The 13,845-nt window shown below is 37.0% G+C and overlaps 3 protein-coding genes across 3 annotated transcripts; 1 reads left to right on the plus strand and 2 right to left on the minus strand.

Moving 5' to 3' along the window:
- Positions 1-781: 781 nt before the first annotated feature.
- LOC116772133 (deoxyribonuclease TATDN1) lies at positions 782-2,872 on the minus strand. Its single transcript, XM_032664181.2, has 6 exons — positions 2,662-2,872; positions 2,190-2,369; positions 1,931-2,114; positions 1,597-1,800; positions 1,268-1,477; positions 782-928 (listed from the first exon to the last, which is right to left on the minus strand). Exons 1-6 carry the CDS (start codon positions 2,693-2,695, stop codon positions 826-828), a joined length of 915 nt encoding a protein of 304 aa, XP_032520072.2. The 5' UTR covers positions 2,696-2,872; the 3' UTR covers positions 782-825.
- A 1,055-nt stretch (positions 2,873-3,927) lies between these two features.
- Positions 3,928-8,883, minus strand: LOC116771847 (peptide-N(4)-(N-acetyl-beta-glucosaminyl)asparagine amidase). Its single transcript, XM_032663833.2, has 11 exons — positions 8,537-8,883; positions 8,248-8,418; positions 8,003-8,168; positions 6,436-6,614; positions 6,180-6,359; positions 5,719-5,889; positions 5,517-5,597; positions 5,351-5,421; positions 5,010-5,284; positions 4,587-4,748; positions 3,928-4,208 (listed from the first exon to the last, which is right to left on the minus strand). The coding sequence occupies exons 1-11, from the start codon at positions 8,747-8,749 to the stop codon at positions 4,045-4,047; spliced, it is 1,833 nt and encodes a 610-aa protein (XP_032519724.2). The 5' UTR covers positions 8,750-8,883; the 3' UTR covers positions 3,928-4,044.
- Positions 8,884-9,311: 428 nt separating this feature from the next.
- On the plus strand, positions 9,312-13,301 carry LOC116772174 (Bardet-Biedl syndrome 4 protein homolog). The gene is made up of 9 exons (XM_032664258.2): positions 9,312-9,469; positions 9,662-9,795; positions 9,924-10,036; positions 10,110-10,204; positions 11,000-11,159; positions 11,373-11,649; positions 11,963-12,118; positions 12,406-12,609; positions 13,124-13,301. Exons 1-9 carry the CDS (start codon positions 9,430-9,432, stop codon positions 13,241-13,243), a joined length of 1,299 nt encoding a protein of 432 aa, XP_032520149.2. The 5' UTR covers positions 9,312-9,429; the 3' UTR covers positions 13,244-13,301.
- The last annotated feature ends 544 nt before the right edge of the window (positions 13,302-13,845 follow it).

A 13,845-nucleotide genomic window follows, 5' to 3' on the forward strand; every position in this document is an offset into this window, starting at 1 on the left:
ATTTTCTTCCTCTTAAGTCCCGCTTTAATCTTTGAAATAAATAATAGTCGGTTGAGGTGATGTCTGGACTGCAAGGTGGATGTTCCATTTCTGTGATTACCCGCGTTAGGGACTACATCACTAAAAACACCAGCGGTATGAACGGGGGCGTTGTCATAGAGGAACAGGCCACCTTTTAGACAGCTTGCCTCGACGTTTTTCATTTAACTTATCTCGAAATTTATACATTATAGAAGCATAATAATCGCCGTTCACGACTGTATTACGTTTTTTAAATACCACCTTTAAAATATCTTGATAATATCCAAAGATTGTGCAAATCAGTTTTTTAATCTATTGTTTCACCTTTGCCTTTCTAGGCGGCTTCTCCTCTGCAATAAGAGCAATCGTTTCGGGAGCGAGCACTTCCACAGGTCGTCGCGGCGAATATCTGCGATGGTTTCACTCCCTTATCGTAACTCTTTCCCCAAGTACCACTGTGCCACAGGAGGGGGCAGACTAGTTTTACATCTTTTATTTCAGCAAGTAATAAACCTTTAAACAGAAACTATGACATTTCGTTACTAAGTTTTCGAAATTTTTGATTAAATACGCGACTCTCGTTAATCCAATGCCCGCTAAACTAAGACTAAGCATTTCATGTCGATGCGTGTTACTTATATTGGGTAGGCCAGTTAAGTATATGAAAATAAATTAACTATCGTCAGGTATATAATATTAGTATAAAAACTATGAATATTCTTTAATAATACTTATATATATCAGTCAATAATAAGAAAGGTAGAGTCAAAAATTGACTTTATTTAAAATAAACTTTACAATTGGTCACTTATTGTTAAAAAATAACTTGCAGGTGTTGTTATACACTGCCTCAGCGAGTTCATCGATGGGTTCGTTTCTTATGGCTGCTAGTATTTCCAGGACTTGTCTGAAAACATTAAAACAAATTATATTATAGTTTGATGCAGTATGGAGCTTATATGTGCAAATAAATTTTAATATCTTTTATTCCAATATACATTAAAACCTTACCACATGTTTGTATTGTCAGACTAAAAACAGTCAGTTTTGAGTTCTGTATAAATCTGTTTAGGCTTTAAGCGGTTCTGATGTGAAAGATAATTATCAATTAATTCCATTTTAATCCATTGCATTACTGATCTATTGTTTTATATATGCATCTTGTTTGCATTACTTGTTGTTCAAAAAAACTGTTTTAAAATTACATTTCTAAGTACATAAATATGAAAGAGATAATAATGCTTACATAATATTAACAGGTTCGTTTCTACCCTTCACTTGGCAGGCTGATTCCACAGAGTACTTTTCTTTTTTCACCGTTGCCGGCTTAGTGACAACATATTTATAGCCTGGATGAGTTTGTTTCACTTCACACCAAGGACTGTCTGTCTCTATCATTAATCTATCCTGTGGTATTCTAGCGGCTACCTCCAGATTCTCTTTCGTTCTTAACGAACTGTAATTAAAGTGACTAATTAAATTTTCAAACAGTTTCCTGACGACAAGTCTGTAAAGCGACCATATAACTATTAAAATCTACATGTAATTCTGACATTAATGATAATGCCCACCTACCAGCCATTTATACCAATGAACAGATCTAATTTCAATATATTTTCCAGTTCCTCTTGAGTTCCATCAAATGAATGAACAACTCCGCCCACTACATGTTCCCTGTTTCTGTTTAAAATTTCAACTAAGTCATCGGCTGCATTTCGACAATGCAAGAACAACGGTAATTGAAGTTCTTGACACAACTTCAATTGATATTCAAAATACCTAAAATAATTTAAATCCACTGTTATTTAGGCTTTATATATTCATTATGTTTAATCTATGCTCTTGATGACAGTCAAAGAAAAATAAGGTAATTAGCAAACCAAAAATCAATTTTAAATTAAATACATACTTCTGTTGAATTTCTTTCTCGCAGAAATGTAACCTCTCATAGTCCAAGCCAAGCTCCCCGATAGCGACTACTTTATCTTTATTCTCCTCAATCAGATGTTTTAGATCATTCAAATATTTTTCGGGGTTTGGGAGAAAATCCCCACACCTAGTTGGATGGCATCCTACAGTGGAAAATAATCTAGCTGTAAATAAAACCGAACCAAAGCTAATATATCGAAAATTGAGTTAATTTTTTTATATATTAAGGCGTAACTCACAATCTGTGCGACTTAACTCTATAGCTTTTTTGCTGTCAATCAGGTTTCCTCCAGTTATAATAATTCTGTTCATTCCTCCATCCCAAGCTCTTTTTAAAACTTTCTCTAAATCAGGTTCATGCTTCTTTGTTCCATGATATGATCCTTGATACATGTCATCAGTTAGATTTGCCCCAATATCTGAATAAAAAAATTTTTCTTACGTAGATATAACTCTTATTTATAACTATCAAATAACCGCGACCACATCCGCATTTTTAGGTATTTGGCAAATGCTTTCTTACCGGTAATAAACACATCACTAATAAGTAATAATATATTGCTTATAAAATACTTTTATTTTTAAAACTTTATTACATTAAGTTAAAATAAAAAACTTATACATATACAATAACTTATAATTATAAAGCTAATCATTAAATTGCAGACGCTGTATTTTGTATTTATAGAGATTTTGTGGCAAATATATTACCGATAAATCTTCTAATTGACGACATTCTTTTCATTAATACAAATTCCTAAATAAAGTATTTTAATTTAGGAATTGAAAGAATATTTTTCTCCAGTCAATTAATTGTCCTCGCGGGCTTATGCTGTATTTTTAACTTAAATTAACGAAGGACCAGTGGGCAAAGAGAGGCTGTCAGAACTTAGATGCAACTATAAAACACATGTTGTGTGAATGTGTCTAATTTTGTGTCAGCAGTCAGTGTCAACTAAATTGACTTAATTCTTCAATTATTTTTTTTTTTGTTAATGTTTTTACGGCTCTGGATACGAGTCTTTTTGAGCTTAATTCTTCAATAAATAAAAATGTTGACATTGGTAAAATATTCAAGAACTCCTTAACATAATAATATTACAATTTCTACTAATTTTGATCAAACTTATTTTGGTATTCACAGGGAATATACACTTATAGAGCATTGATTACACTATAGGTTGCTTTTAGGAGCAAATTTGCTTTAAAAGTACGGATAGACTTTTATTCACCTATAATATTAGTGAGATAATTGTGATCAGATGAAGTAGTAAATTGATCAGCTGAAAAAATAAGTAATAATATTTATTCTTATTAGTCTCTTTGGCAGAGTTCATTTCAATAAAGTCAGTAGTCGTTTAACTAGAGAAACTAATTGAGGGTAAATTAGGAATTATCTTTTCGTCAGAAGTTCTTATTATCGATGGAGCCGAAAACATATTTAGGTAAAAGTAGTGTAAGATGCGCTGCAGCATGATGAACCGGCGGTTTAAAAAGAGCGGCTGTTGGCCGGGTGCTTTGGTTGAGGCGTCTAGCAAGGAACGACTATGAAGATTTAATTGCTTTGCAGGTTTTAACATAACTTTTTAATAGGTAGATAGCCTCTTGTTGTTTTATTACCATAATATATGTATATAAATAGTAAAAAATATATATATTAAGGAATTTATTAAAGATGATTATGAACTATTTTAGGGTAAATTAATTATTATCATGACTTCATTTATATAAAATGAAATTCTTATCGAAAGCAAAATCTTTATTTCCAACAGCAAATTTTTATAACAGTTTTAATATATATTTAAAAGTTTTTAATACGGATATAATATTGTGATAAATAGACCAGCGTATATTAAAGCAGCTAATATAGCATAATAAAGCATTTATAAGGTAATACATTATAACACTTGTCATTTTAATGTAGTCAGTGTTGCAATTATCCAGAATTTCCCAGATATAACAATTCAAAAATTAAAATACATGGCAACATAACGTATTTAATAAACATATTTCATGTATATACAGTTTATTTTGTTGTTAAATTAAATTGTAATTATCATTCGTGTCGATTGTTGTACGTGGGAGGCGTGTGAGTCACCGTGGCACGACGGTGGCTAGCAGGCTGAGCGCTGGTTTGTCGTCGGAGGCGTGCTGTCGGGCGATCTGCGCGTGTTGCCAGGCTACCACCCCCTTCCCCCCGACCAGACGAGCTCTCACCTCACACGATGACCACCTACCGTCTATCTGCCACCGACCCGCTGAGACACATAATGATGATATTATATGAAGTTTGTGATTCAACACTAAGTATAATTTTAATTTCTAAGACCCCACTAGGAGCTTGCGCGTCATATACAAAACTTTCGTGTCGGTGAGTGGTCGGTCGTGAAAAACGACAATTACAAATTATATACAACTAGTTTTTGCCTATGACTTCTTCCGTCTATGAAACATGGATGGACCCTATCCATGAAATATACTGTATCTGGTAAAAATACATAGAATTTAGGGAAAAAATGTAACTTATGTAATATTCTGGCATTCTGACACGCACTTAGTCCTTACAAACTTTCACATTTGAAACCTACATTCTGTCTGTCTGTGGCTGTTCATTTGCTAGTAACTCTTAAACCGACCGTTCAAGCTGAAGGTCCTCGGGGGCTGGTGGTCCACCTCGTAGGTCCACTCTATCCTGCCATCCTCGTACTGAGCGGTGGTGACGTCCATCGCTACGCTCGATATCATCAAGTCTCCTTCCACCATCAGCTTCCACGATATACTGCCGGTGTTTTCTCCCTCTGAAATTTATTATTTATTATAATGATATTTATCGATTTTCTTGTATTCGTATTACTGATGTCGATATTACTTAAATATAACTAATATTTTTCGGATTACTACGCGTATTTTATTATTTTAAAAAACTACATACTCCCAACTTTTAGGGTACTTTTCAGTAACCGTGATCACGGGCAGACGAGATGTGAATGTTTCTCTTTAAGTTAATTTTCTTCTAACAATATTTCTATACTCAGTAATAGTGTGGTCGTGTCACATACCCTCCCTGGCGAGGTAGGTCTGCTGCCAGTCCGTCTCCAACTTCCTGAACATGTTCTCGCTGTGGAACACTCCCCCCCTCCAGCTCTTTATCTCGTCTCGTTGTACGTTATTCAGTAGTACTCTATATGTATCTGAGCTGGTGCGGTATTGTACACAATGGTCGCCGGGTTCTGTTAGTATGAACGCGTGTTTCCTCGCTCCCGTCTCACCGCGCTCCATCCGCCACGCCTTCGAACCGGATATCCGGCCGTGGGATTCCATTTCGCCGGGTTTCCTGAGCAATATACGGGCGTCGAGTACTCGGCTTCATCGGTAATGAATAATGCAAACAACATATTACCTCTCCACCATCAATTCCACAAGTTCCTTCAATGTCCTGATGACGAGGTACCTCCTTCTGGCCGGACTCACCTGTTCGTATAATCAGTTACATAGATCAGTTCTTTGAATGAACGACTTACACTCAAAATATAACTCAATGTAGCTAACTGTACTAGCTCACTCGCCTGGTCGTGACGATGATCACGGAGAGCCAGGATTGCTAGCACCAGGTCCGCTTCGGACACTTCATCGCGACGCTGCAGCAGCTAAGGAAGATGTATACTACAGAACATATCGTTTGGCTTGTCAATAGCTTTATTGACAAAAATTATATTGTCTCATTGGACTCGCTGATTAACAAAGTGAGACATACAAAACTTAAGTTACCGCTTTATGGTGGCTGGAATATCTCCACGTTACGTCCTGGAGGTCATCTCGTGAGACCGCTATGATGTATGTGAGGGACTTCCCCCAACCGTGCTCGTACATCAGGGGAGCGTTCAGACACCCCTCGCAGGGGTCCACGTGCAACCAGCGCTGGGAGTCCTGGTCGAACACCTTTAAACAGACCTCATGATGGGACCTGAGCTCTCAATAGACCAGTCCCAGGCTAGGACAGACTCGTGACATGTGATGACGTCATCTCTTTTTCTTGCAATACTACCCCGACACAAGATTGTACCGCCACGCTATATGACGTGTTTCTGCCTTTACATACATAAATCTTAGCACATGACGGTATGAAGGAAGAGTTATGAACCGGAAACGATGTGTGCGACGACGCATCTTCTGGTGTGATGACGTCATCATGTACCACTAGTCCGCCGTGTACGTTCTGGTGACGTCACCTCGCACCACACGTGATCGGTCGTGTCGTACACGTATCTTGTGTCGTATCCGAGCGCACGACACATCAACGTGAAGCAGTTAGCCCACTCCCCGCAGCGGCCGCGTCTCGTTCTCAGTAAGGTGATGGGATTGTTGTACCTCGGGAAGAGCACGTCGCGGCCGCACGAGCATTTATATAGCTGGTGAAGTACAAGGATGTTATATGCATACATACAAAATACTGTAAGAGCATGTTTTGTTAGACTAAACTTGTACCTCAGCTCTACAAGTTTCTAAGTCAGTCTTGACGGAGCTAACACTGACTAACGAGGTAGCTCGGCCACACTTGTCACAGGCTGGTTGATCGACCCATGTGAAGAACTTGTTTTTGAACCACACAATCAGTTCCATTAACAAGGCCATGTCGAAAGACATGTCTTGATCTTTGATCTCACCTGTGTATAATAAAGGTATGGTTATGCCTAAGACTCCAGCATTACCTATATTGAATATTGCTTGGACATTAATATGTCTATTTATATATATATACATATACAGTCAAAACCGTTTATAACAACATCGTTTACAACGACCTATCGGTTATTACAACCAGATTGTATGGTCCCGTCCGAATCCCTAGTAAACTATTCAGTAAACAAACCGCTTATAACAACATGGGATACAGCGACATATCGCTTACAACGACGAAATTATATCGATGTTCATCGGCTATAACGACCAACCGCTTGAGTGAATATTGCGCCTATGAACGTGTGCGCCTTAGCAACTGAGGAAGAAATTCTTGCAGAAGCTGAAAGTAACAACCGTAACACTGACGAAGAAGACGAAGACCAACAAGACTCTGAAGAACAGTTTCAGCCAACAACGATTTCCGAGGCTCTTAACGCTGTAACAATTTTGCAAAAATTTGTTGCCTTTAACGAACACTTTGATACCGGTGATACTCATTCCTTGAGGAGTATGAAACGTAAAATGCAAAAAATATTTGAGACTGGGCTAAAAAAAAACAGACCAAAATGACTGATTACTTTTGTACCTAATTATTTCGTTATAAATATTTTTGTTTCTTTTTTGACTCGTTTACATATTATAGTATTAATGTACCATATTATAACCCATACCTGCCTATTCTAGATAGATAACTATGATAATATAACTACATATGTATACTTGTGTATACGACATTGCTTATAACGACTATCGGATATAACGTCGGCAACTATACGGTCCCTTCGATGTCGTTATAAACGGTTTTGACTGTATGTATATATATATATATATGGAAGAGGTTGGAAAAAAAATCACAACTAACGATTCTAAACACTTTCTACTAAAGTATAACCAAACATCTATTCATTAAAATTTTTAATTAAACTTTTTCTTGATATAAGTTGAATTAGTAATGTAAATTTATTTATTATTGTAATGTTTGTCATCGGGTGAGGACTCAAAGCAAGCTCTTTTATTAGCTAACAGGGTCAGACACTAGCATACTCACAATAAGTAAGCCTGCAAGAGCCCCAAACTCAACTATTAAAGGTAGGTTGTCTCACTTGACTCACACAATAGACAAACGGCTCTCCATTAGGCCACACCAGAGACGCAAATACAGAGAATTAAGAAAACTGGACATTAACCGTTTTAACACACATCTCATGCAAAACCTACCTAACAAATGTTCAAAGGTCTTCATTGAAAATAATATATGATTTTAATATAGAGAAACACACACACACACAATTACACACAAACACACACACACAAGCACAACCATGTATAATATCTGTATACAGAACCCCATTCTAGTGATGTTGGTTAATACCCATTTTAATTTTCTTCTGATGCTCCCTCATCCTGTCCAGTGCCATGAGCTGCAGCGTCACAAGTGGGATGTGTTCCCTGGCTCTCTGTTGGAGCTCTTCATCCTCATACCTTATCATGTCATTGAAAAGTGACTGGATTCTTAATAAAAATGAATTATTGGTTACCTGAAAATATAGGAACATAAGATTATTATACTTGATTATAGATTATTATGTTTTTATGTATGAAAGGCTTTTTTCTCACCAATACATTGGCTTCTGTAAGTTTTGGTTTACTGGTCTTCTTGTTATCTGTTACAGTAACAGTCTTGTTAAGATTGCCACAACAAAAACCTATTTTTCTTTCCAGAGCAGCTTGTGCTATTCTCAATTTACTTAAAGTTTGTTCTCTGGGAAACATAATTTCTTTTTGTCCCTGTAAAATAATATAATGAATCTACTGTGCAAATAATTACGTCAACTTATTACATCTACAGTCCAACAGGTTTTAGTTATTCAATAAGCGAGAGTCGAAACTTTAATGCTTTCAATACCATTTGAAATCCAATGTATTTCAGGTAGTCGGCGAAGGCCTCACAGTCTAACACTTTTTCTAGGATATCACTCTTAATAGTTCTCAAATCGTAATCGTGGGGATTATCTAAAATATTGCTTATGTGGTCCAAAAGATCGAAGAGTATTTTTCTATATTGATTTTCATCTTTGACGCTCTGCTCAACCAGCGCTAAACGTGCCATATCCTCCATGGTTAGCTTAATATAATTCTATTGTGATGGAATGTTTATGAAGGAGGATATAAGTCTGTGTTTAATGTTATCTTTTTATTAACCAAGTCATTTGGTGATTGCGATTTCCACTTGACAATTTTTATTTTTGAAGTATCATCAAAACAAACGTCGAGAAACAGGTTGGATTGATAACGTTTTGAAATCATGAAACATTTATATTTGTCCTGATATTTTATAAGTAATAATTATATATAGAATTATGTGGGATTAATCGAATTCTTTTTTTGAATTAAAATATAGATAACCTAATTGAAATTTGTTCTATTTCTTTATAAAAACATTTCTAAATAAATATTAAGGTGTTACTAATATTTAATGTTTTGACTAGACTACAGATTCTTCTTTTACAACTATTAAAAAACACCAAGGAATCTTTTTTTCTATTCTTTGATTTATTTTGAAAGCTTTATGTGAAAATAAATGTAATGTTTCAATATATACAAAATATATGAAATGATTGTTTTTCATATGTCATGGTTTAATAATAAAAACCATACAATAGAACCGAAAACTAGCTATAATTATACTATTCTGTAGAACTGGTCTCACGGTATTTAAATTTAGATTGTGGAAACATTACTTCTATGTTTCCACGGTGATAAGAAAATAAAAACAATTGAAGAAACATATTTTTTAAAATGCGAAAACAGTCTTCTGTTGAGACATTGTCGACAAACGGTATTAGAGTAAAGATTTTAAAAATAAGAATTATTTAAATAACCTACCTTTTTATGCTTTTGGAAAAGATATATTTTTTTAAGTTAATTTTGTAAATAGTAATCTATGTGGGAAATATTATATCTATAAAACATCTTTTATGTAAATTAATGTTATCTATAAATGTAGTGTTGTTACGATATTGTTTTCCAGATTTTAAGAACAATTCTTTCAACTGGCTGTTATACGCGCGGTATGTTCGGGGCGAGAACACTTTGTGCCTGGAGCTGGTGGACCGTCTGCAGCAGGATGCAGATAACAAACACAGATACGCACATTATATTAAGGTTCTTTAAAGACACAATAGACACGCATTAATTTACTCCGTGCATTATTTATTGGATATACTCGTAGTATAGATAGCTTCTGGTTTCAGGCTTTTGGTTGTCTTACTAGGCAATGTACTATGTTATAGGGTGCGATGTTAGCCGACGCGGGAAGGTTACAGGAGGCGGTGGAAAAGTATCACAGCTGTATCAGATTGCAGCCCCGAGATCCGGATCCTTTAAAACAGGTTGCGAAATGTTTGTAAGTACCTAGAAATAAACAAACATAACAAAATGCTATTAAACTAAGATCTTATAAAGAACTTGCGTTGTAGGTATAAACAAGGCAGAACGCAATTAGCGCTCGAAGCTTATTTGGAGGCTGAAAAAATATCGAAACATCCGGATCCCGACGTTTACTGTGGATTGGGTGAACCTATTAAATACTTGATTACTTAAAGTAGTCCTTAACTGTCAAAAAAGTAAAGCAATTTAACTTTAACGTTACTTATTAATAAGGAACTATATGTCATTTCACATCGGAGTTGATATTCTGAGTGCATTCCCAAGACCTGAAATTTGTAGATGCTCATATTCAAAATTATCAAAATAAAAACCTTTTCGTCAAATAAGTACATTGTAGTGAAAATGATGTCTCACTCGTATTTCCTTGTAATGATTAATAATTGTAAATGTGAATCTGATTTAATTTTTTTTTTAATGAAACTAATATTTTTCGCATAAACTACTCGTGATCACGGTCGTTGAAAAGTAACCGAAACGTCGGGAGTATGTATATTTTTACAAAAATAAAGCACGCGTAGTATATCCGAATAATATTAGTTTTATTTAAATGAATAAAACTCGCGAAAATCTTAGATCTCATTGAATATTTTTGTTAGGGATTATATATTAAAGATTTTGTCGAAAGCTGCTTCTCAAAGAAACTTAGCCTAAATAAATATGAAGAAAAGAGCTCAGACCTGCAGGACGTTCAAAAAAATTGTAACTTTAATATTTGAATAACAAAGGTTCCAAAGCATTTATCGGAGCGTTCAACATTGTGGTATCAATTGTTTCCTAAACACAAAATTGTTTCCCCTTCCTTAAGTTCATCTGCTATCGTAAGGATAGCCTAAATGATCTTAAGTTTAACTAATCTGGTCTCATGGGATTAAAGGGTCTCGTAAGGTCTCATTAAGTCTCATGTGGTATCGTGTATCAGCGTCATGTGCGGCGTCCATCAGCGACCCTCGCGACGTGTCGTGGGCCCGCGCGGCCCTGTCCGCGGGCGGAGGAGAGCGAGCCGCCTCGCTGTTGGCCGCGCGACTGTTGGCTCGCGGAGACACAAAGGACGCACTCGCGGTCTACGAACACGCTGTCAGGTGACAAGAATAGAATTATATAACAGTACTGAGGATGCGATCCAGAAACACTGGGAACATTAAATGTTTTAAGTTTTTTTGGACGAGCTTTTATGGGATTCTTTTTTAAATTTGACAATGTTCAGACAGGAAGCGGTAGCTAATACATGTCTAAGTCGTCACAGGCTAGATGAGTCATATTTATTGAAAGAGTCGTTTATGTAACTGTCCCAGTGAGTACTCGTGCGGGGCAGACACGTTGTCTGCGGCGGGAGCGTTGTGCCTGCGGACGGGACTTCCCCGCCGGGCGTTCCAGTTACTAGGCGAGGCGCTGTCTCAGCAGCCGACCCAGCACGCCGCGGCACTGGCGCTGGCCGCCATGCTGCTGCAGCACCGTGACGAGGACGCCGCCCTCGCCAGGCTCAAGGCCGCCCTCACCGCGCACCCGGATTGTGTCGCCGCACACTCCGACCTCGGCCTGGCTCTGTTCTCCAAGAAGAAGTTCATAGCGGTGGATCAACAAATCATCACCCTCGATATTCCACTATTACAGTATTTCTTGTAAACTGTACAATTAGAAAAATTAAGCTCAGGATTTTTGTAAGAAAACGTAAGAGATGACAGCTACGTTTCGACGTGGGTTCTGTGTATACTGTATAGAACGTTTGATTCGTCGATCAAACCCAGGGCGGAGTAGCTTAGAGCAACTTGAGCGCAAAGTTCCGAGGGCCCGCGCCCTGTCGATGTGTTCCTCAATCTATATTTTCAGTTTGAGTTTGACCCGTGATGCTGATGCTATATTTTACACGCGGTTGTGTGTACAGGCTCTGTGGTGTTGTCTCCGCGCGTCGTGGGCCGCGCCCCTGAGCGCGGCGGCGGCTCACAACGCAGGCCTGGTGTTGCTCGCGAGCCGCCGCCCAGCCTCCGCCTTCTGCCGCCTCGCCTCCGCCGCCGCCCTAAATCCTCGAGACGCTTACACTGTGAGATAACCTTATAATAGTGGAAATTTGAACGTATGACGGCTTGTACGATGCATATTACTCTTTAGAGCAAAATGTTGTCTATAAAATCTATCATTTTTGAGAATAATTTTGAGACGGGAATAGAAAAAATAGCGATTGAGAGTTGTAGGAGATCACGTTGAAGACACACGATAGATGGCGCTGATGATGAAATAAAATTTTTGGGACAGTGTTCTCTTTTTAAGCCCAAATCCGAATCTATGCGACTGAAATTGCGGGCGTAAAATAGTATTTTATTCCGGAAGGTTCTACTGATAGCGTTGTCACTGGAGCGTGTGGGAGACGGTCGCGCGGACGCCGCGTTCGATCGCGCGTGTGAACTGGCCCCGCATGACGCGCTCGTGAGGATCAACTGCGGCGGGCGACACGCGCGTGTGGGACGACTGGAACACGCCGCTAGAGAGGCTGGCGTCGTAGCAAGGTTGCTAGAAGACCAACCGGATGCTCATGTGAGCTTTAGAAATTAACAAAAAATATCGCTTCTTTCTATAAACATGCAATTTGATAGCCGTTAACTATAAGTCAATAGTCATAAACAGCAGGTTGTCTAAAATTTACCATAAACTGGTTATTTAAAAATAGAATTTAATTCAAATTACTATTTTTATTGGCCGTTCTAAGTTACGACACAACTGTCATAAAGACTTCCCATGTAAACTATAAAAATACTTTCAAAACATTATAACATTTCTAGAAAGTTCATTATTTTTATTATATTAATTTCGAAGGTTGACAAGTAAATGGATGACGAAACACACTTTCATTATTTTTCTACTTGATTTAATAATTTAAACACGGCTCAGTCAAAATAAATAGAGTTCTATATGCAAAGAAATATGAAATTTATACGATCAGAAAACTACTGGTTGAGTACAGATAAAATTTTGTAATAAAAAAAATGTGATTAAAAGGCGGTCAACTATTATGCAATGATAATTAATTTTAAGTTTTAATGTTTACCAGTTGGCGAGCTCATTGGCCACATTGATGGCATTACTTACTGAAGCAGGAATTACTATACAAGTGACGGAACCTGATGAGACATACACGGCCAGAGAGGAACTGGCTTCAGACGAAGTTTAAAGGAGACGATGGAAAAATTAATTTATTATTAATATTTATTAATAAATTATGTACATGAGTCGTGTATGTCATTCATGCCTTCATAAACTCGTAGCATTACTTTTATATAACATGTATTAACTGAAACTAACGCTTTGCAAAACGTGAAATATTTTTTATTTAATATACTACATGCACATACTTAGAATAGAAATCGCAATCCGCCAACGATTATGTTTGATAACGTTTTTATTATCGAAATGTTATTTAAACTGGTTCTCGGTTTGAGTTTATATGTTTCATGTGTAAGTTGAATTTTAAACTTATTATTTTTTTTTTGTATCATAAATTTATAATCTGTGCCTTATGTCAGGTATTCAGTGCAGATGAACGTCAAGCTGGCCTCATTATATTGCCTCCGATAATTTTAGGCTACGACGATCTAAACGATAAACCAGCACCAGAAGTAAAACTGCATCAATCAGTTGAAGAAAATAATATTGACAACGAAAAGAGCAACAGCGACAAGAAACATGACTGTAACTATAACTTGAACGGCAGAGATGTCACATTCGTTGGAAAAATAATGGCGCGAAACAAAAAGTATCCCTGCCGCTATTCAT

The sequence above is a fragment of the Danaus plexippus genome (assembly GCF_018135715.1).
Source record: "Danaus plexippus chromosome 16 unlocalized genomic scaffold, MEX_DaPlex mxdp_23, whole genome shotgun sequence".
Taxonomy (NCBI): Eukaryota; Metazoa; Arthropoda; class Insecta; order Lepidoptera; family Nymphalidae; genus Danaus; species Danaus plexippus.